Here is a 19,661-nt window from a genome sequence, read left to right on the forward strand (position 1 = left end):
GCAGGACAGCCGGGGCAGGGCCAGGAGAGCCAGGGCAGGACAGCCGGGGCAGGAGAGCCAGAGCCGGGCCAGGAGAGCCGGGGCAGGACAGCCAGAGCCGGGGCAGGAGAGCCGGGGCAGGAGAGCCAGAGCCGGGGCAGGAGAGCCGGGGCAGGAGAGCCGGGCCAGGAGAGCCGGGGCAGGAGAGCCGGGGCAGGAGAGCCAGAGCCGGGGCAGGAGAGCCGGGGCAGGAGAGCCGGGCCAGGAGAGCCGGGGCAGGAGAGCCAGAGCAGGGCCAGGAGAGCCGGGGCAGGACAGCCGGGGCAGGAGAGCCGGGCCAGGAGAGCCGGGGCAGGAGAGCCAGGGCAGGGCCAGGAGAGCCGGGGCAGGACAGTCGGGGCAGGAGAGCCAGAGCAGGGCCAGGAGAGCCGGGGCAGGACAGCCGGGGCAGGGCCAGGAGAGCCAGGGCAGGACAGCCGGGGCAGGAGAGCCAGAGCCGGGCCAGGAGAGCCGGGGCAGGACAGCCAGAGCCGGGGCAGGAGAGCCGGGGCAGGAGAGCCAGAGCCGGGGCAGGAGAGCCGGGGCAGGAGAGCCGGGCCAGGAGAGCCGGGGCAGGAGAGCCGGGGCAGGAGAGCCGGGCCAGGAGAGCCGGGGCAGGAGAGCCAGGGCAGGGCCAGGAGAGCCGGGGCAGGAGAGCCGGGGCAGGAGAGCCAGAGCCGGGGCAGGAGAGCCGGGGCAGGAGAGCCGGGCCAGGAGAGCCGGGGCAGGAGAGCCAGGGCAGGGCCAGGAGAGCCGGGGCAGGACAGCCGGGGCAGGAGAGCCGGGCCAGGAGAGCCGGGGCAGGAGAGCCAGGGCAGGGCCAGGAGAGCCGGGGCAGGACAGTCGGGGCAGGAGAGCCAGAGCAGGGCCAGGAGAGCCGGGGCAGGACAGCCAGAGCCGGGGCAGGAGAGCCGGGGCAGGAGAACCGGGGCAGGGCCAGGAGAGCCGGGGCAGCGCAACCGCGGGCCCGGGCTGGGTCCGTCACCTGCCGGGAGGCCGGCTCCTGCACGCCACGGTCACGGTCACGGTCACGGACACGGACACGGGCACGGACACATGGGCACGGACACGGACACATGGGCACGGACACGGGCACGGACGCACGGCACACAGCCCGCGACCCTCCCCCTCCTCCACCACCCAGGTAAACTCGGCCCCCGGTACCTCCTGGTAAGATGAAGAGAGCTCCTGCCTGATCATGGCATCGGCCAGCGGGGATGCCGCGGCGGCGGGGGTCCCGGGGGAGGAGCGCGGGGCCGGGAGGCGGCGGGGCCGGGAGGCGGCGGGGCCGGGAGGCGGCGGCCGCACCGAGCGGCGCGAGCCCCCACCAGCTCCGCGGGGCCGTCCCGGGACTGCCGCCCCCGCCCCCCGCGGGCCCTGGGGCGCAGGCGCCTCGCCCGAGGCGGCCGTCCGGGCCCGGGGAGGCGCGGTCGCGGGGCCTGCCGGGAAATGTAGTCCTCCGCGGGAGCGAGGCCGGCCGGGAGGGGCTGCGGCGCGGGAGGCCGGGCCCTGGTTGTTTGTAGCGGCGCGGTCGGAGGAGGGGGGCGGGGGGCGCGGGGGCGCCAGGGCCTGGTCAGTCTCGTTACCCCCGGGCGGCCGGGCAGCGGGAGCCGGCCCGGGCTCTCCCAGGAATGAGTGGCCCCGCTTGGTGCGGCCGGCCCGTGAAGGCGGCTCTGCCCGCCGCTGCCGCCCCCCGCCCCAGCCCGCGGACGAGCGGCGGCTGCTTCCCTCCGGGAGGGCCCGGCGTGTCCGAGCTGGCAGGGTCGGCGCCCCGGCTCACCAAATATAACAAAGGGAAAGTGGCGTCACGAAACTTGGCTTTTTCGTCGCTTTTTTCTTCCTTGGTGATGGGACTTAGGTGATGCTGCAGACTTGCTTATTGCAGTGGAAGGTGTTGAATTCAAGTTCATTGACCTTCCCTGCACTTCCCATCGGGCGGATCACAAGTCATCCCTGCCTGGGCGAAGAATTTGGTCTTTTCTTTTCTTTTTTTACTTGTATTTTCGTTTCTCCCAACTGAGTATTGATTTCCCTTCATTCATTCATTTATTTATTAGTTTTTGCAAGGCAAATGGGGTTACGTGTCTTGCCCAAGGCCACACAGCTAGGCAATTATAATATGTCTGACACGGTATTTGAACTCAGGTCCTCCTGACTCCAGGGCGCGTGCTCTATCCACCCCTTCTATTGATACTTCAAATTCATTTCTGCAATGTAGGTGCTTTTGGTAAGAGGCCAACTCCTTAACCAATCTATAGTTCTAATGATACAAGTTTTTATTAACTTAAATAAAATGCCAACATTTGAAAGCTTTCAATCTTCAAAAAAAAATTTCAGTTTAAACATTCTTTTTTAAAAAATTGAGTTAGCAATGTAAAGACTAACAGACTGCCTTCTGTAGGGGGTTGGAGGAGGGAAGCAAGAATGAGGGGGAACTTGTAAAACTCAAAATCTTTCATTAAAAAAAATTGAGTTAGGAAAGAAATTGTTAAGCTAGCCAGCTCTCCAGAGGAGGATATACAGAATGGTGAAGGGCCTGAGATTCATAGGATAAGACGATTGGTTAAAGGAACAGGGATCTTTAATCTGAAAAACAGAAGATTTAGGAAAAAAAAAAGGAATAACTGCTTTCAAGCTTTTGAAGGGCAGTTCTATGAAAAAGGAGTTGGAAGGTGTTTGGCACTAAATGGGTCATCCCCTCCAAGAAAAACTGTCTTCCATTATCTCAATTGAATTTGCCCTGATGCAGTTACTGTTTCTCCCTGCAGGGTTCATTTTGGGCCTGGGGACCTGGGAAACTTAGAGCAATGGATAAAAGTTACAAAAAAAAATAAATTTAGGCCCTCTTATTGGTGAGTTAGACTCAGAGGAAGAGAAGATTAAAACTAAGCTTCACAGATTTCAAATCTATATATCTATCCCTATTCTATTTGCTGACCTTCCACTCTCACATCTCCAACTGAATGTTGCATATCTCAAATTAGATGTATTGTAACCATCTTAAATGAAAGGTTTCTAAGACTGAACTCATTTTATCTTCTCTGGAAAAAAAAACTTCTCTTTCTAGCTGCCCTAATACTATTGATTGTACTTCCATCCTCCCAGTCACCAATAGGTACAATGCTCAACTTTTCACTCTTACCTCCACACTCCCCCAGTAGCCAAGCTTACCAAAGTTTATGGATTTTACTTTCATGATATCTCTCAAATATGTACCCTTTTCTCTCTTGACACCACCAATCACCCTGACTGGTCACCTCACACCTCAGCTGTTGAAAAAGCTTCCTGACTGGTCTGTCTACCACAAGTCTCTCCATTCTCTAGTACTTCCTCCACTCAGCTGTTAAAGTGATATTTCTAAAGTATAAGTCTGTAGAACTCTGGTCATATGACTCTCCCTTCCCTCCCCACTCAATACATTTTTAGTGATTCCCTATCACTTCCAGAATCAAATATATAATCTATTTGGAATTCAAATTCTTACAAAATCTGCTCTCCCTATACCTTTCCTGTCTTCTTGCACTTTACACCAACTCTACACCACCTTGTACTCTCAAGGTCCTATGAACCTAGACTTTTTGCTGTTCCTCAAACAGGTGACTCCATCTCCATCTCCATGCAATTTCCCCACTTGAAATGCTCTCTCTCTCTCCTACACCATCTGTAACTGGCTTCCTTGACTCCCTTCAAGTCCCAGCTAACAATCCTTACCATCTAAAAGAAGTCTTTCCCAATTCCTTAATTTCCTTATCCTTTTCCAAATTCCTTAATTCTAATACCTTCCCTTTGCTGATTATTCCTACTTTATCAGATATATATATATATATATATATATATATATATATATATATATAGCGCTTCTTTGTGCATGGCAGCCACTAAGGATTTAATAATTGCTTGTTCTGTTTCCCTTTCCCTGCCCCCCACAAGAGACATGGAATTCAATAGTTTTCAAATAATTAAAATCGTTTCTATCAGAATGCAATAAACTCATGGCAGGTATAAGTAGGCTGTGCCCCACATGCCGTCCTAGGTTTTATTAGAAGATATTTTTTTCTGTCATAAACTTAATAACCACTAACAAAAACAAACATATAGAACAAATATACATGATTAAATAAAATACATATTTAATTAAATTGAATACAAATACACATAATAAACCAAATTCCTTCAAGAAGAGGAAGTACTAGAGAATGGAGAGACTAGTGATAGACAGCAAGATGTAAGCAATGAGAGTAAAAGATGTTAATCATCAAGGAAATGCATGATAGGAAAAGATGTTCTGATGATGCTGGGATTGCCATTAGATATTGAAAACGTTAGATGTCATTAAAAGTTTAGCATGTTAGGTGGACCCCCCCCAAATAGCACATTTAGATCAACACATACAAGAATCAAAGGCACAGGATGATCAGTCCACATTGGTTGGTGTACTGTGCAATTGTAGGGAAGTTAATGAGATTGAGAGGTCTTTTGAATGTTTGAGTTCATTGTTCATTCCTTTGGTTCTTCTTTTAAGGCCAAGGGTTTTATTGGAGAAATTGCCCTTTGTTTTATGTTAATTTGGCTTATTTATGTATATTTGTTCTATATATTTATTTGATTGCTTTTGTTGGTGGTTATTAAGTTTTTGATAGAAAAAATATCTTCTAATAAAACCTAGAATGGCATGTAGGGCAGAGAAATTGCTCAGTTCAGTACTATGAGCTCTTTGCTGCCTGTAGGTGGCTAATGAAATCAAATATGAAAATCAATAAAGAGCAGTCCCTTTGAGAGCAAGACGGACATTGACAAAGTCCTTAATCAGTCAGTGTATCTTAGGGGAAAATCTCATTTTCAGTTAATGTGACTTTGAGGCTGGTTGCTTTTTTTAAATCCACAAATTCCTTGGCTCTAGTTATCTCTGAAATTACTCAAGCCAACAGTTACAGATTACACAGTGGAATCCACATGTGACTAGTTAGTTGTTTAATTAATGAATAAATAGGAATAGCTCATATTTACATAGCACTTTCAGGTTTACAAAGCAAAACTGCCCTAAGATTAAAGCCCAAAGAAGACATTTTTTGCTGCCTAGGCAAAATGTGAAAATTTTATGGACCCCCTACAATTGGGGAATGACTGACTTAATTATGCATATGTATGTAATGGAATACTCTTATGCTGGAAGAACTGATAAAAGAGATGGTTTTAGAGAAACTTGGAAAAACTGGTATGCTCTGATCCAGAGTGAAGGGAGCAAAAACTAATAAAATGTATACAACAACCTTGTAAAGACAACTCAAAGATTAAGAATTCTCTGGTGAATACAATGACCAATAATAATTCACTCAAACCAATGATGGAGGAGGAGTGATAGACTTGCAAGTGACAGAGATAATGAATGATCCTAAACTGAAGGGAGGAAACTAAGAAACTAGGCTTTCCTTTCTCTACAAAAGGTTTAGTGAGTGCTCAAAATAGAGAATACTTGATTATAGTATCCATCTGTATATCTAATCTAGCCCATGTGTCTTTAACATTGTCAAACACAATATTGTTCAGCTAATGGAAAACTCAAGTTCAATGCCTGCTTGAGATACAAATTAGTGTTCTTTAGGAAACTACTTTTCATTCATCTGAAGCAACTCTTAAAATTTCAGAGTGTGATGGCTGGCACACTACTGTTCTATTAGAAACCAGGAGGGATGGGAATTCAGGGAAGCCTGGAGGAATTTGAATGAACTGATGCTGAATGAGATGAGCAGAACCAGAAAACATTGTACACCCTAAGAGAAACATGGGGGTGATGATCACCCTTGATGGACTTGCTCGTTCCATCAGTGCAACAATCAGGGACGATTTGGGACTCTCTGCAATGGAGAATACCATCTAGTATTTAGTGAAGGAATTGTGGAGTTTGAACAAAGATCACGGACTATTTAATTAAAAAAAATCTTATAATGTAATGCTGCTATCTCTTATGCTTTATTTTTCTTCCTTGAGGATATGATTTCTCTCTCATCACATTCAACTGAGATCCATGGAAACAATGTAAAGACTAACAGACTGCATTCTGTGGGGGTTGGGGGGAGGGAAGCAAGAATAGGAGAAAAATTGTCAAACTCAAAGTAAATAAAATCTTTCTTCAAAAAAAAAAAGACTAACAGCCTGCCTTCTATGGGGGTACTGGGGGGAGGGGATCGAGATTGGGGTAAAAATTGTAAAATTCAAAATAAATAATTAAAAAAATTCAAAGTGGTCAGTTTCCTTGGTAGAGGAATGACAATTCCTAGTAGTTCCAAGAACCAAAGAAATTACAAGTTATGACCAAAACCCCGCCCCCCACTAAATGGCTAACATAACAAACACCCTAGCAATGTATGTTATATTCTTTTTTTAAGATTGTATTTGAGTTTGACAAATTTTCTCCTATTTTTGCTCCCCTCCCCCACCCCCACATTGTTTCTATGGTCTGCGTGGAGCTCGGCTGAATGTGATGAGAAATCTTATCATTTAAGGAAGAAACATAAAGTATGAGAGACAGCAAAATTACATAAGAAGATAACGGTTAAAAAAATAATAATAAAAGAAGATAAGGGTTGTGCTTTCTAATTGGCGGTCTACGGTCCTTGGTCAAGCTCCGGGTGTTTGTCTGAGTGTTCTCCGCTGCGGACCGCCCCAAGTTGTCCCTGACTTGCCCCGGGGCATGCGCGCGCCCGGGGAGCGACCCTCGCCCACGCTGCTGTCGGGGCGCACAGCGTTCCCCCACTCTTTCCACAGCCCCCTCGGGCTCTTCACTTTCCCCGGCGGGGGCCCGCAGGCGGCCCGAAGCCCGAAGGGAGGCGCGGCCTTGGCCAGGGCAGCTTCTGTTCCGGGGGGGGGGCAGCCGCGGCCCCGCCCCCCGCCAGTCAGGCGCGTTCACCGGCCCCGGAGGGGGGGGGCGGTGGGAGGAGGCGGGGCCCGGGAGGGGCGGGGCGGCCGGGTGGGGGCGGGGCCCGGGAGGGGCGGGGCGGCCGGGTGGGGGCGGGCCCAGACGCGGGGGCGGGGCCCGGGAGGGGCGGGGCGGCCGGGTGGGGGCGGGCCCAGATACGGAGGGCGGGGCCCGGGAGGGGCGGGGGCGGCCGGGTGGGGGCGGGCCCAGACGCGGGGGCGGGGCCCTGGAGGGGGCGGGGCGGGGCCCGGCCTCTCCCGCCCGCACCATGGCGGCGTCGGGGCTGCGCAGGAGACCGCGGCTCTGGCCCGCTCTGCTGGCGGCGGCGCTGGCCTGGACCGTGGCCCCCGGCCGGGCCCAGCGGACGCCGCGCAGCCCGGAGCGGGGGCCCCCGGTGCGGCTCTTTACGGAGGAGGAGCTGGCCCGCTACGGCGGGGAGGAGGTAGCCGGGGCGGGGCGGGGCGGGGCGGCCGGTCCGGGCCTCCCGACCCCTGGGGGGGGGGGAGGCGGGGGGGGGAACCCGGAGCGCCCGGGCGCCCCGGGGCGGGACTTCCGACGCCCGGCACCCTATCCTGGCTCCGGAGGGGGATGGGCCCTCCTTCCGGACCGCTGAGCCCCGCCCCGGACCTCAGCCGACGCCTCTCTGAAGGCTCCTCTGTTCCCTACACTGCGCATGTCCGCTTCGGACCGGGCGTCGTGGGCGCTCCGGCCGCTGATAGGCTCGCGCACTCGTCACTCACCGCCCCCGGAGCCCCGCCCCTGGCCCCGCCCCAGAGAGCGAGGCCCCACGGCAGCCGGCTCCGCGCTTAGCGGGGCTGCCCCGCGCCCGCGGCACGAGGATGCCCTTGCGTGGTGCCCACGCCGGCGGCGCCCCGTAGCCCTGCGTGCCCGCCAGACCCCCCGGGACCAGGCGGCCGTTGTGGTGACGAGTCAGTGCTAGGGATCGCTCGTGTCTCCGGAGCGGAGCTGCCCGGGACCGAGGCCCAGAGAAGACGCTCTTAGCCTCGGCAGTGGCCGACCGCCAGTTGGGGCTCCAGCGCACGGAGCCTTGGGGGAGCATCTGCTGCTTCCTCCCCCCATCACGTCTATGTGCTCCGTAATTTGTGAGACCCCCCAAATGCAGGCTCGCCCCCCCAACCGCCCGGCCCTCCTGCAAAGCTCCAGACAGCTCCTGGTGTGCTGGCCAGTGCCCACAAGATCTGGGTGATCCAGCCTCGAGTATCTTTATTTTTTATTTTTTGCAAGGCAATGGGGTTAAGTGGCTTGCCCGAGGCCACACAGCTGGTCATTATTAAGTGTCTGAGGCCGGATTTGAACCTAGGTCCTCCTGACCCCAGGGCTGGTGCTCTATCCACTTACCTGCTGCTATGCTAGCTGTTTTTTATTGTTATTATTATTCCCTGGTAAAGTCCCGGGGTCCCCAGCATTTACTCCCCTCCAGGACACTCCTAACACTGACCAGCCGTCTTCCTTCCGCCCCACCAGCAAATCCTTGCACAATGTAAAAAACTCAGGGTATCCAATAGTACGTTTCCACTCTGTCTCCCAACGTGCCCCAGATGAACTTCAAAATATTTTCTCACACAAATATGAGAAAGAAATGGTAGGAAAATTTTACAAGCTCTCTTGGTGAGAGACGTAAATTCAATTTTTCCTTTTAGCTGCCTAAGCAAATGACTTACAACATATTTTTTTTCCCACTGATTAATCACAAATACTGTATTGAATGGTAAATGTTTTTAAAGTGAAATTGCATATAGTACTTCATTAATTTTTTTCAAGTACATGCAAAGATAGTTTTCAACATTTATCTTTTTAAAAGTTTTTGAGTTTCACATTTGTCTACCTCCCTTCCCTCTTCCCTCCTCATAGCAATGAGTAATCTGATATAAGTTGTATAGGTACAATTGTGTTTAACATATTTCCATATTGATGATGATGATGTTTACCATTTGTACTTGAAGAAGACCATGATATCAGGGCTATGACTAGCATGTAAATTTGGATTTGAGTGAGGGGAGCTGTACTAAGTCACCAGTCTCACCTTCTCCTCCAGAGCCATCTGGGTCCAATGGCAAGATATGAAGCAGGAGAACTGGAGATGGTCCTAGATGAGAGGCAGTCAGGGTTAAGTGACCTGCCCAGTGTCCCACAATTAGTATCAAGTGTCTGGGGTCAAATTTGGACTCAGGTCTTCCCATCTCCAAGGGCTATTAGCCATCATGAAAGAAGACTCAGAGGTTGAAAGTAAAAAAATACCATGAGAAAAAGAAAAAAACATAAAGTAAGTTTTTAAAAGTGAATATTACTTCATTTTTACAATTTAAATTTAAACTAATCTTTATAAGGAAAGAATCTCATCAGATACAATTTTCTTCTAACACTGGCACATCTATACACACAGAAATTCGCCAACAGTATTATTAACCAGTTCATTTAAAAATTCACCAGATAAAACAACAGTAATTAAGTAATAAATAAGCAAATAAATGGAAACTAATAAGGGAAGAATAAGTTAACTCTGAAAGCAATGTTAAAATTCCAACAATGGGTAATATATAGCTTGTTTATACAAACTTGTCTGTGATGGTTTCAAAATGTTTTGTAAGGAGTATTTCCAGCTTCAGGGTTTTCAGGCAATCTGAGATTTGCCCTAGAATATAAACATTCCTAATATCTTGATCACTTGATCACTTAGCTGATACAGTATAATTACAGAGGGATTGAGAGAGCTGCTCTGATGCAGTGTACAGAACAAAAATGAGAGTATTTATATACATCTGACCATACTTGGGGAATTGGTTTAGACTTTAATGTTAGATACTGGGGGAGGGAGATGATATTAAATTAAATAATTTCATTAAATTGTGTAATGATCCAATTTAAGCAGTCATTGATAGGACCTTCAGGTAGTGATGCAATAGATAAGAGTACCGGGTTTTGAAATCAGAAAGACTCTTTTTCCTGAGTTCTAAGCTGACCTCAGATATTTACTAACTGGTGTGACCTTGGGCAAGTCCCTTAATGTTGTTTTTCTGTAAAATGACCTGGAGAAGAAAATGGTAAACCACTCTAGTGACTTTGCCAAGAAAACCCCAAATGGGGTCACACAGAATTGGACTCGAGAGAAAAATCAACAAGAACCACAGATATAGGTAATAAGGATACTAGCAATTCAGAAAAGGGAAAATGTATGGGGTACTATGGTAGAAAAGGAAGTGGGAATTGGGTTGGAGTTTGAAAAATGCATAAAATTTGAATTGGGAGAGAGTAGTGGAGGGTGAGAATTTAGTATTCTATGGGTGCTGGGGAGGAGAACAGGGAGTAGCAAGATAAGTGGCACAAGTGAGCATAGTTACATAAAGAACAAGTCTGACAAGATAGGAGTTTGTATAATAGAATAGAGAGTGATATTGTCACATAAATAAGGTAGGGAACTGATTGATATAAAGCAAGTTTTAAAAGGAAATTTGCTTCATTTTAACAGTTTAAATATTACCTTAATATTTATAAGGAAAGATTTTCTTCTAACACTGGCACATCTCTACACACAGGTATTTATCTTGCAGGCAGATTGAGATATGAGAGTGATTAAAATCTTTAACATTTTCTGAGCTTTAAGACATATATTAGATAATTAATGAATGTTCATCGACCGTCTTTAGATTAAAGGTGTGTGGTAGATGGCTGTTGTTTATATAATCATAATAAGTTCCTGTATCAATTGTGCTACATAAATGAATAAAATCTTCTCATTATGGGGAAAAAAAAGGATTTCATTGCTATAATGTCACCTTTTGTACCACTTTTGTTTTTGTATTCCTAGGTCCTAACAGAGTGATTAATGAATATTGATTGATTGATTGATTGATTGATTGATTCACCTAGGCAATAGGATTCTATCTAATTTACAATTGGGGTTAGAGTTTATGTACCTCCTTGGGAAGAATACTTCACAGACTCATGAAATTTTCTTTGTTTAGGCTGAAACCGACCCTGAGTCCTCTAAGAAATACTCTCTGATCTTCCTGATGAGAGATTTTTATTGCTATTTTACTGGAGCACTTTCTGTGACTTTTATGTTCTCATTCCTTTCTACAATGTGAAATTTACTTGTAAACTTGCATCCACTCTTGGATTCTAGTCTCCTTGAAAGCGGACTGTCCTTTTTTCATCTGTGTATCCCAGCACCTTACATTTAGAAATCATTTAATAAATGGTTGACTTCCACTGAATTGGATTGAACCTGAATTACTAAGTTTTTCACCCATGAAACTTTTCATCTGACAAGTCTTGCATTTCATATCAGTTAACCAAGCTCAGTAAGTGCTTTTTGATCAGAGGATAAAGCATAACTTCCATTAATTATTTAGCTTTTGGAATTGAGGAACAATATGACTAACAGGATAATTTCTAAATTTACCAATTGTTCGTGTGCTGATGAAGGTGAGGGTGGAATATTAACAGAGAAGGTAAGGAGGAAGTGGGTGGGAAATGCTTTTCCTGCTAACAAGCAGTGCTGATGATCTTTGGTGAGTAGATAGGCTATTTAGTTTCTTAACAATTTTCCCAGACAGAGGATATTCACTTGTTACGGCATTGACTGATGAATGATATTTTTCCTGACTTGGTGAGATGGTCGAGGATAAAAGGGAAAAATCAGCCTATTAAGCAAACCGTGTTAGGAAGAGATTAGATTTGAGGGAGCAAAAACTGTTATTCTCTTAGTCTTTTCACTCTAAGATAAGGTAGTATCCATTATTTGAAGAGAGTGAGAGTACAGCTATAATCATCTTGCAGGAAACTAAATATGAATAGGATTTTTTAAGAGGACTGTAAAGTGGCATTTGCCCAGTTAGAGAAATAGATTGTTTCTGGCTTCTCTACAGCAGGTACTTCCTTCCTTCCTACTTCTGGAAGGAATATGTCATTGCAGGCAGTGGTCTCTTTTAGGGACCATGATTTTAAAAGTACAGGGCAAACAGTAGGTCCTTAATCTATTATTAATGACCTGATTTGACACTGGTCTGATACCAGTGCAGAGTGTATTGAAGAATGGAAATAATCAAGAGCTGGTACAGGAGGGAGATATCTACTTTTACAATTTATCCATTTTTTCTCATCAGAATAATTTAATTTCTGCTTACATATTCATATTTCTTCCTTCCTTCCTTCCTTCCTTCCTTCCTTCCTTCCTTCCTGGCTGTGACTTGCCCAAGGTCATATCATACAGCTAGTATCAAGCATCTGAGACCACATTTGAACTCAGGTCCTTCTGAGTCCAGGGAAGGTGCTCTATCCATTGTGCCACCTAGCTGCCCTGATCTGCAAATTAATTGCATTCTGTGGGTTTTGGGTTTTCCTTGTAAAATGTGGGGATTGCATCTCTCCTAAAAATATTCCTCTTTCTTTGACCACTTTCCTCCAGCGTTCCCCCAAGAAGATCACAAGCTAAATAATATTAGCATGCATTTATGTCATTGCAAAGCATTTTATATATGTTAACTTATTTAATTCTCACAACAGTTCTGGAAAGTAGGTGCTGTTATCTCCATTTTAAAGATGATGACTGAGAGAAGGTACAGAAATTGCCACACAATTAAGTGATGTAACTATTAAGTGGGACAGCTAGGTGGCATAGTGAATAGAGAGTGCCAGACCTGGAGTCAGGAAGACTCATCTTCCTGAGTTCAGATCTGGCTTCAGACACTTATTACTAGCTGTGTGACCTTGGGCAAGTCACTTTTTCTTGTTTGCCTTAGTTGAGCTGGAGAAAAAAATGGTACAACCACTCCAATATCTTCACCAAGAAAACCCCAAATGGAGTCATGAAGTATCAGACATGATTGAAAGGACTGAAAAACAGAAAAATGTCTAAGGCAGGATTGCTATTTTGTTCTTCTAATTCCAAATCTAATGCTCCATCCTTGACTCTACCTGAAATAATCAAAGGAATCTCCTTCCTCTAATCAATATTCTAATCCTTTCAGGAAATGGGGGGGGGGGGAAGTCATTAGATGGGTCCTTACACTGATCCCTTCAGGGGAAGAGAGAAGGCAATGATCTTAGATGGCTAGGCAAAAGACATTTCTTATTCTAAGTTAGCTTACCCCTTCTTGATCTGCATGCACCCTTTGCACACTTTTGTAAAGGGAAAATTATGCAAAGATCTTTAAAAATATTAATCCTTAATATTTTCAGTTGAACTAAAAACTTATTTTTAATATGCTTCTATATCGAAGTCATACAATTTGTGCCTCTGATAAAAGCCCACTTTGCCTTCTTTTCTTTGTCTTTCATTTCTCCTGCTAATTTGCTGTTAATTTATATCAATTTCACAAGCTCAAACTTTGGCAGAAAACTTTCTAGTTTAACTCCACTGTAATTTCACTCTTCTGGGCTCTCAACCTTAATTGTTTTCATAAAATGATGGGGTTCAAAAGGACCTTGGAAGTCCTCTAGTCCAGCCCCCACATTTTACAGAGAAGAAAAATGAAACCCCAAGATTTTGACTTCTCTGCTGTCTAGCATCGGAGCTAAGATGGAACCAAGGTCTCTTGACTCCCATTCCATTTTCACTACACAGTTTTCCTGTCCTGGCAATGATGAATCTTAAGGCAATATCTAGGTATAAAGACAACAATCTTGGTCTAAGAGGTTAGAAAAATTGTTATTGAGTTATTTTCAGTCTTGTCCAACTCCCTTTGGCATTTTCTTGACAGATACTAAAGTGGTTTGCCACGTCCTTTTCCAACTCATTTTACATATGAGAAACTGAGGCAGAGTTAAGTGACTTGCCTGGGATCACTGTTATTAAGTGCCTGAGACTGGATTTGAACTCAGGGAAAAGAGTCTTCCTGACTCCAGGCTTGGCATTCTGTCCACTGTTACCCAAAAATATAGAAAAATTACCCTATACATTCTATACAACTAGTATAATATGCAAATTTAAAATAATATGGAGGTTAAATAAAAAATTAAATCTTTCTTTTCCTTATAGTCGATAAATGTACTTCTAAGAACTTTGTAATATGTAGATGGTATAGGTAAGTATCAGTAAATTAGATAATTCATTACCTTCAGAATCACAGAATCTCTAAGCTGTAAGACTCATATATGTCTAATATATACCTAAGCAAGAATCCCATTCATCACAATCCCAACAAGCAGTCCTTCATCTGTTTGAAGACTCTAGAGAAAAGAAGCCTCTCACCTCCAAGGCAACCCATTATAATTTGAGATAGCTTGAATTGTTAGCAAGTTTCTTTTTAAACTGGGCCTAAATCTGTGTTTCTGCAGCACCCCCTCCCTCTTTACTTTTAATTCTCTCCTATGGGGCAAACCCCAAGCCAGTGCTTCTTCCAAATGATAGCTCTTTGAATACTTGAAAACTCCTAGCATATTCTCCTTAAGACTTTACTTCCATGTTCACCTTGCTATAGATCTTTGTGTGCCACAACCTTGAGGCCCTTTCATCCTGGTTATCTTGTTCTCCTACCTCTAAACTGATCATTATAGCCATCATTATGGTTCCTCAAAGCCACTTCAGCATCCCATTTTGAATAAGTGGAAGATTATATTTATCTTATTAAATTTAGCATTCCAAACTCTTGGAATCTTTTTGAATTCTGATTATGTTATCCAACAAGTTTGCTCTCTGAGCTTTGTGCCATCTATAAATTTGACAAGTATGCTAATGATGTCTTTAAGTCTGAAAAATTATTAAAAAGCTTGGGACCAAGGACAGTTCCCTTGGGCATTCGGTTAGAGGTTTACTTTCAATTTTACAAGGAATGATCAATAACTTTCCTAGAAACAGTGTGGCATAGATGATAGAATACTGGGATTAAAGTTAGGAAGACCTGGATTCTACTTGCACCTCCTGTGTTTGTGGTTGTTTTTCGGTCATTTCAGACTCTTCATGACTCTATTCAGGGTTTTCTTGGCAAGATTTCTGGAGTGGTTTGCTGTTTCCTTCTGCAGCTTATTGTACAAATGAGGAATTGAGACAAACAGGGTTTAGTGGCACATAGCTAGTTTCTGAGGCCAGATTTGACTTATGAAGAAGAGTCTTCCTGATTCCAAGCCCAGGGCTCAATTCATTGGGCCACCTAGTTTACCCCCATTTCCCCCTCTGGTGTAATTCTAGGGAAACCATTTAACCTCTATAGGCGACTCCCTAATAGATTGAGTTTTGAGCTTCCCACACCCAGAATCACAGCTCCTTTATAATATGAACTAGAATTTTACCGGAAAGAAAAGTCCAACTCAATGGCCAATTGTTCCCAGTCTCTTGTATCTTTCATCTTTTGAAAAATCAAGACATTTTCCTTTTTCCATAATCTCCGACCTCCATTCTCCATGATCTTTCAAAAATCACTGATGAAGATTCATTGGCTACCTAATCTTAACATCCTTTTTTGTTTCTCAGTTGTTCTCAACGCATGTGTGTGAGATCTCTTTGATTAGAATTAAGTTCCTGAAGAAATTTAACTTTGATTATTCTCATATTGAGCTTCTTACATGTACACTGAATGCTGAATAACTCTATTGCCAGCTCTCCAGCCAATGGAGATATGAGACCTCTTTGAGACCTTCCATCCGATCTTCCGACTTTCCAGGAAAATATTCTCACCCCTTCTCCTTGCTTTGTAGGAAGACCAGCCCATTTACCTGGCAGTGAAAGGAGTAGTATTTGATGTTACTTCTGGAAAAGGTGAGTTGTATAGTTCCTTGAATGTTCTCTTTTCATGCAGAGCATGGGAGATAAAGGAAAAGGGAGAGGGGATCGGGGGACAGAATCTTGGGAAATTTGAGGAAAGTTGAGAAGAGCTAAGAAAGTACTTGTAGTTCAGAAGACAGGACCTGGAGTTTGGAGACTTGAGTTCACATCTCAGTTCTTCTAGCTATGTGATTATGGGTAGGTATGGGTAGGTCACTCTACCTCTCCATCATTTTCTTCAACAATAAAATGGGAATCTTGGTAATATTTGTCCTACCTGTCTCCCAGCATAGTTGTGGTAATGATTGTGAAAGATTTTATGTAATTATAAAATTCCATATAAATGTAAGCTAGAATTTATGATTCATACTCAGTTTTATTCTTTGCTAGTGCTAGTCATGAAAATGAATCCCAAATCGTTTTAGAAAGGCTACTTGTTAGGGAAGAGAACAGAACACTTTCAGCCAAGTCTGTTCCCGGTTTACATTATTTAGGGTTTAGACAAGCACATAAACCATACAACAGTTAAGCTATGTTGTAGAGAGGGCTATTCCCTTGAGAGCTCCGTTGAGAGGTAAGCTTAATCATTCCCATTTGAGGAACTCAAAACACAAGTTTTGAGTAGACCCTAGACCTGGGTGAGATCAAAGAATTCCTGGAGTCACCTGGGATTCCCAGGAATGATTCTGACATCTAGACTAATCTTTTGGGGTTAGATGATTTCTAATCATATAAAACTAGATTTAAACAATATTTATAAAGATAATGAAATATTTTTTCCACATTAGGTTCTGACTTGAGCAATACAAGTCAACTCTTACTTATCTGCTCAAATATGTATATTTGCCTTAGAAAGGGGGCACTATTTGACTATAATTAACAACAATAATTATATAATATATAATATATAATTAACAACAATAATTTGTTGTTAAAAACCAGCATGTGTATATATACATATATATATATATATATATATATTATATATATATATATATATATATATATATATATTTAGGGTTTTTATATGTGTGTGTGTATATATATATATATATATATATATATATATATATATACATATATATATATATTTAGGGTTTGGAGAATGCTCCACAAATATTATCTCATTAAATCCTCACAAGAACCCTGGGAGTTAGGTAGGTATTTTATTATCCTCATTTTACAGTTGAGGAAACAGGTAAATGAGCTAAATGACTTGCCCTATAGCTAGTAAATATCTGAGGCAGTGTTTGAATTCAGATATTCCTTACTTCAGGCCTAGCTGTCTACCTACCTTACTACAGAGTGGAAATGTTTTAAATGATTTGTGATATATTAGAAGAGAGTCTATTTATAAAATTATATTTCCAATATTAACCATGTTACCAAAAAAAAAAAGACAAGAAGAAAGTGAAAAAAGTATGCTTTATTCTACACTCTACAGTTCATCAGTTCTCTCTCTGCATATGGCTAGTATTTTTCATCATGAGTCCATTGGAACTGTCTTGGATCACTGTAGTGATTGATTGGGGTAGCCAATTCTTTCACAATTGATTGTTGCTGCAATATTGCTTTTACTTTGTACAATGTTTTCTTGGTTCTGGTCACTTCACTTTGCATCAGTTCATCAGTCCCAGAATAAAGTACAGGTCTGATCATGCCACTCCTTTACTTAATAAATTCTAGTGACTCCCTATTACCTGTAGAATCAAATACAATTTCTTCTTTCAGGGATTTAAAGTTCCTCACCTACCCCTCTACCTCTCTAAATCTTACATGTTAACTCCCCTCCACATATTCTGTGATCTAACCGAAACAACCCACTTGATTTTCTGTATCCATTATGTTCTGTTTCTGTACATCTCACTGGCAATCTCTCATTCCTTTTGTCTTTTACCTCTTAGAATCTCTAGCTTTCTTTAAAACCTGAATCAAGTGCCACTTTCTCCAGGAACTCTTATCCTCTAGCCCCAAATTATCTTGAATATAATTCAGAATGTGTGTGTGTGTGTGTGTGTGTGTGTGTGTGTGTGTGTGTGTATGCATGCATGTTTTCCTTCCCCATTACAATGTGAACACCTTGAGGGCAGGAACTATTTCGCTTTTAAATCTTCAACCTTTAGCATGGTACAAGGTTTAAGTAGAAGTTTAATAGCTGCTTTTGGATTTATTGACTGCTGGTAAATGTTTTAGAGATAAACTCAACCTAGCACACTTGAACCATTCTAAACCTAAAATAGTGAATATAAGGAATTTTATGAGCAATTTAGAACAACATAAATATCATCTATAATAATAAAATTGTAAGACATTTCAAAAAAGTTCAAAATGTTTACTACAACATTGCTTTTAGGGTGTTGTGTTTTCCCCAACTCCAAGCTGAGAGTCTCTCTTTTAAGATATGTTTTGACCTCAAAGGCCACTCAAGCATGCACATTTATTAACAGTTTCACACTCATTTAATCTTTCTTCTTCCCTGGTACAGAGTTCTATGGGAGGGGAGCACCATACAATGCCCTAGTCGGGAAAGACTCCACAAGAGGGGTAGCCAAGATGTCTTTGGATCCTGCAGACCTCACACATGATACCGTAAGACATTTTTGAGACCCCTTTCCCCGAATCTATCATCTTCAGAAATTTTACTACTTCTCCAAATCTTTCATAAATGCTCACCCTCATTTTTTAGTTTCATTCTCAGTCATTGGTAAAATTGTGATATAAGACTTCATTAAGAGTACCATAATACCCAGGACACAGGAACACTAATTTAAGCCTCCAATCTGGTCTTTAATAACACTTTCTATTTTGTCTTGTGAGTTAAAGTCCAATTGTCTATAATGACATATCACACTTTGTTGAATCATTTCTTTTTTTACACTTTGGCTCTAATTTCTCCTCTTCTTCCTCTGCATTGTTGAGGGACTTTCCTCATTAGGAACACCCTAAAATGATATATTCTTATGTTCAGTCCAAAATTATATATAATATTCACTTATATCCTGGGGTGGCCATTTATTTTTTAAAATTTTCTACATTTGGTTTTGTCAAAAGGATTCCTTTCCATATCAATCAGTGTAAAATCAGTCCTCCTCCTAACTCTTATTTTTTGAATTTTTTGTCACTCAGAGTGGACTCACAGAAAAGGAGTTGAAGTCTCTGGATGATGTCTTCACTAATGTATACAAAGCTAAATATCCTATTGTTGGCTACACAGCACGTCGAATCCTAAATGAAGATGGCAGCCCCAACAGGAACTTCAAGCCAGAAGACCAGCCCCAGTTTGATATTAAGGATGAGTTCTGATAGCCATCTAGAGCAGACACCCTTTTGAGAGAGGCAAAACACAATGGGCAGGGCACAAGCTTCTACATTACCTGAGGAGTGATTGAAATAACTTCATATTTCAGAAATACTCGAAGTGACCCTGTCTGGAATCTCTGAATCACTTTTTGATATGAATAAAATTAACTTTTACATAAAACATTTCTTCTTTGTCTTCATCTTTTTCTCTATTTTTCTCCTTTCCTCCTCCACCTCCTCTTCCTCCTCCTCTTTTTTTCCTTCTTTAATTGGGTTTTAGAGTTAAAAGGAGCCTTAGAGAACAACAGGAGGGAACTGAGACAGAGAGGTAGCAAGAATGTGGAGTGGATATAGTACCAGATCTGATGTTAGAAAGACCCGATTTGAATCCTGACTCAGATTCCTTTTAACATGTGATCCTAGACAAGTCACTTAACATCTCATCTTGAGTTTCTCCATATATTAAATTGGTGATAAAAATTGCACCTATATAATTGTGATTTTGAGCATCAGAGGAGATAATATGTGTAAAGTATTTTGTAAACTTTAAAGCACTATATAAACGGCAGCTATTATTTTTAACAAACTAGATTTCAGTAGGCAATCCAAATTCAGTGGTTCAAAACCAATATTTTTCAAACCCATCCCTCTTCTGAACATCCCTTTTACTGTCTATCAACACTGTCTTCCCAAGACATGTACTGA

General features: G+C 43.4%; 2 protein-coding genes across 3 annotated transcripts in view; one reads left to right on the forward strand and one right to left on the reverse strand.

Annotated features, from left to right (window-relative positions):
* The window catches only part of PACC1 (proton activated chloride channel 1), a 36,258-nt gene extending 34,897 nt beyond the window's left edge, over positions 1–1,361 (reverse strand). Inside the window, exon 1 of one of the 2 annotated variants that reach the window (XM_074222618.1) lies at positions 1,183–1,298. In XM_074222618.1, coding sequence (XP_074078719.1) covers positions 1,183–1,218 — 36 coding nt within the window. In that variant the 5' untranslated portion in view covers positions 1,219–1,298. Of the gene's footprint in view, positions 1–1,182 lie in introns of both variants that reach the window. The other variant, XM_074222619.1, reaches the window with a different exon arrangement.
* A 5,818-nt stretch (positions 1,362–7,179) lies between these two features.
* NENF (neudesin neurotrophic factor) lies at positions 7,180–19,134 on the forward strand. The gene is made up of 4 exons (XM_074222620.1): positions 7,180–7,376; positions 15,590–15,650; positions 18,142–18,245; positions 18,783–19,134. Exons 1-4 carry the CDS (start codon positions 7,203–7,205, stop codon positions 18,957–18,959), a joined length of 516 nt encoding a protein of 171 aa, XP_074078721.1. The 5' UTR covers positions 7,180–7,202; the 3' UTR covers positions 18,960–19,134.
* The last annotated feature ends 527 nt before the right edge of the window (positions 19,135–19,661 follow it).

This window comes from Macrotis lagotis, chromosome 2 (genome assembly GCF_037893015.1).
Source record: "Macrotis lagotis isolate mMagLag1 chromosome 2, bilby.v1.9.chrom.fasta, whole genome shotgun sequence".
Classification (NCBI taxonomy): Eukaryota; Metazoa; Chordata; class Mammalia; order Peramelemorphia; family Peramelidae; genus Macrotis; species Macrotis lagotis.

Coding starts and splice junctions, on each gene's coding strand:
- NENF (XM_074222620.1), top strand. CDS start 7,203: ATGGCGGCGTCGGGGCTGCGCAGGAGACCGCGGCTCTGGCCCGCTCTG. Junction 7,377..15,589: donor CCCGCTACGGCGGGGAGGAG/GTAGCCGGGGCG, acceptor CTTGCTTTGTAG/GAAGACCAGCCCATTTACCT. Junction 18,246..18,782: donor CAGACCTCACACATGATACC/GTAAGACATTTT, acceptor TTTGTCACTCAG/AGTGGACTCACAGAAAAGGA.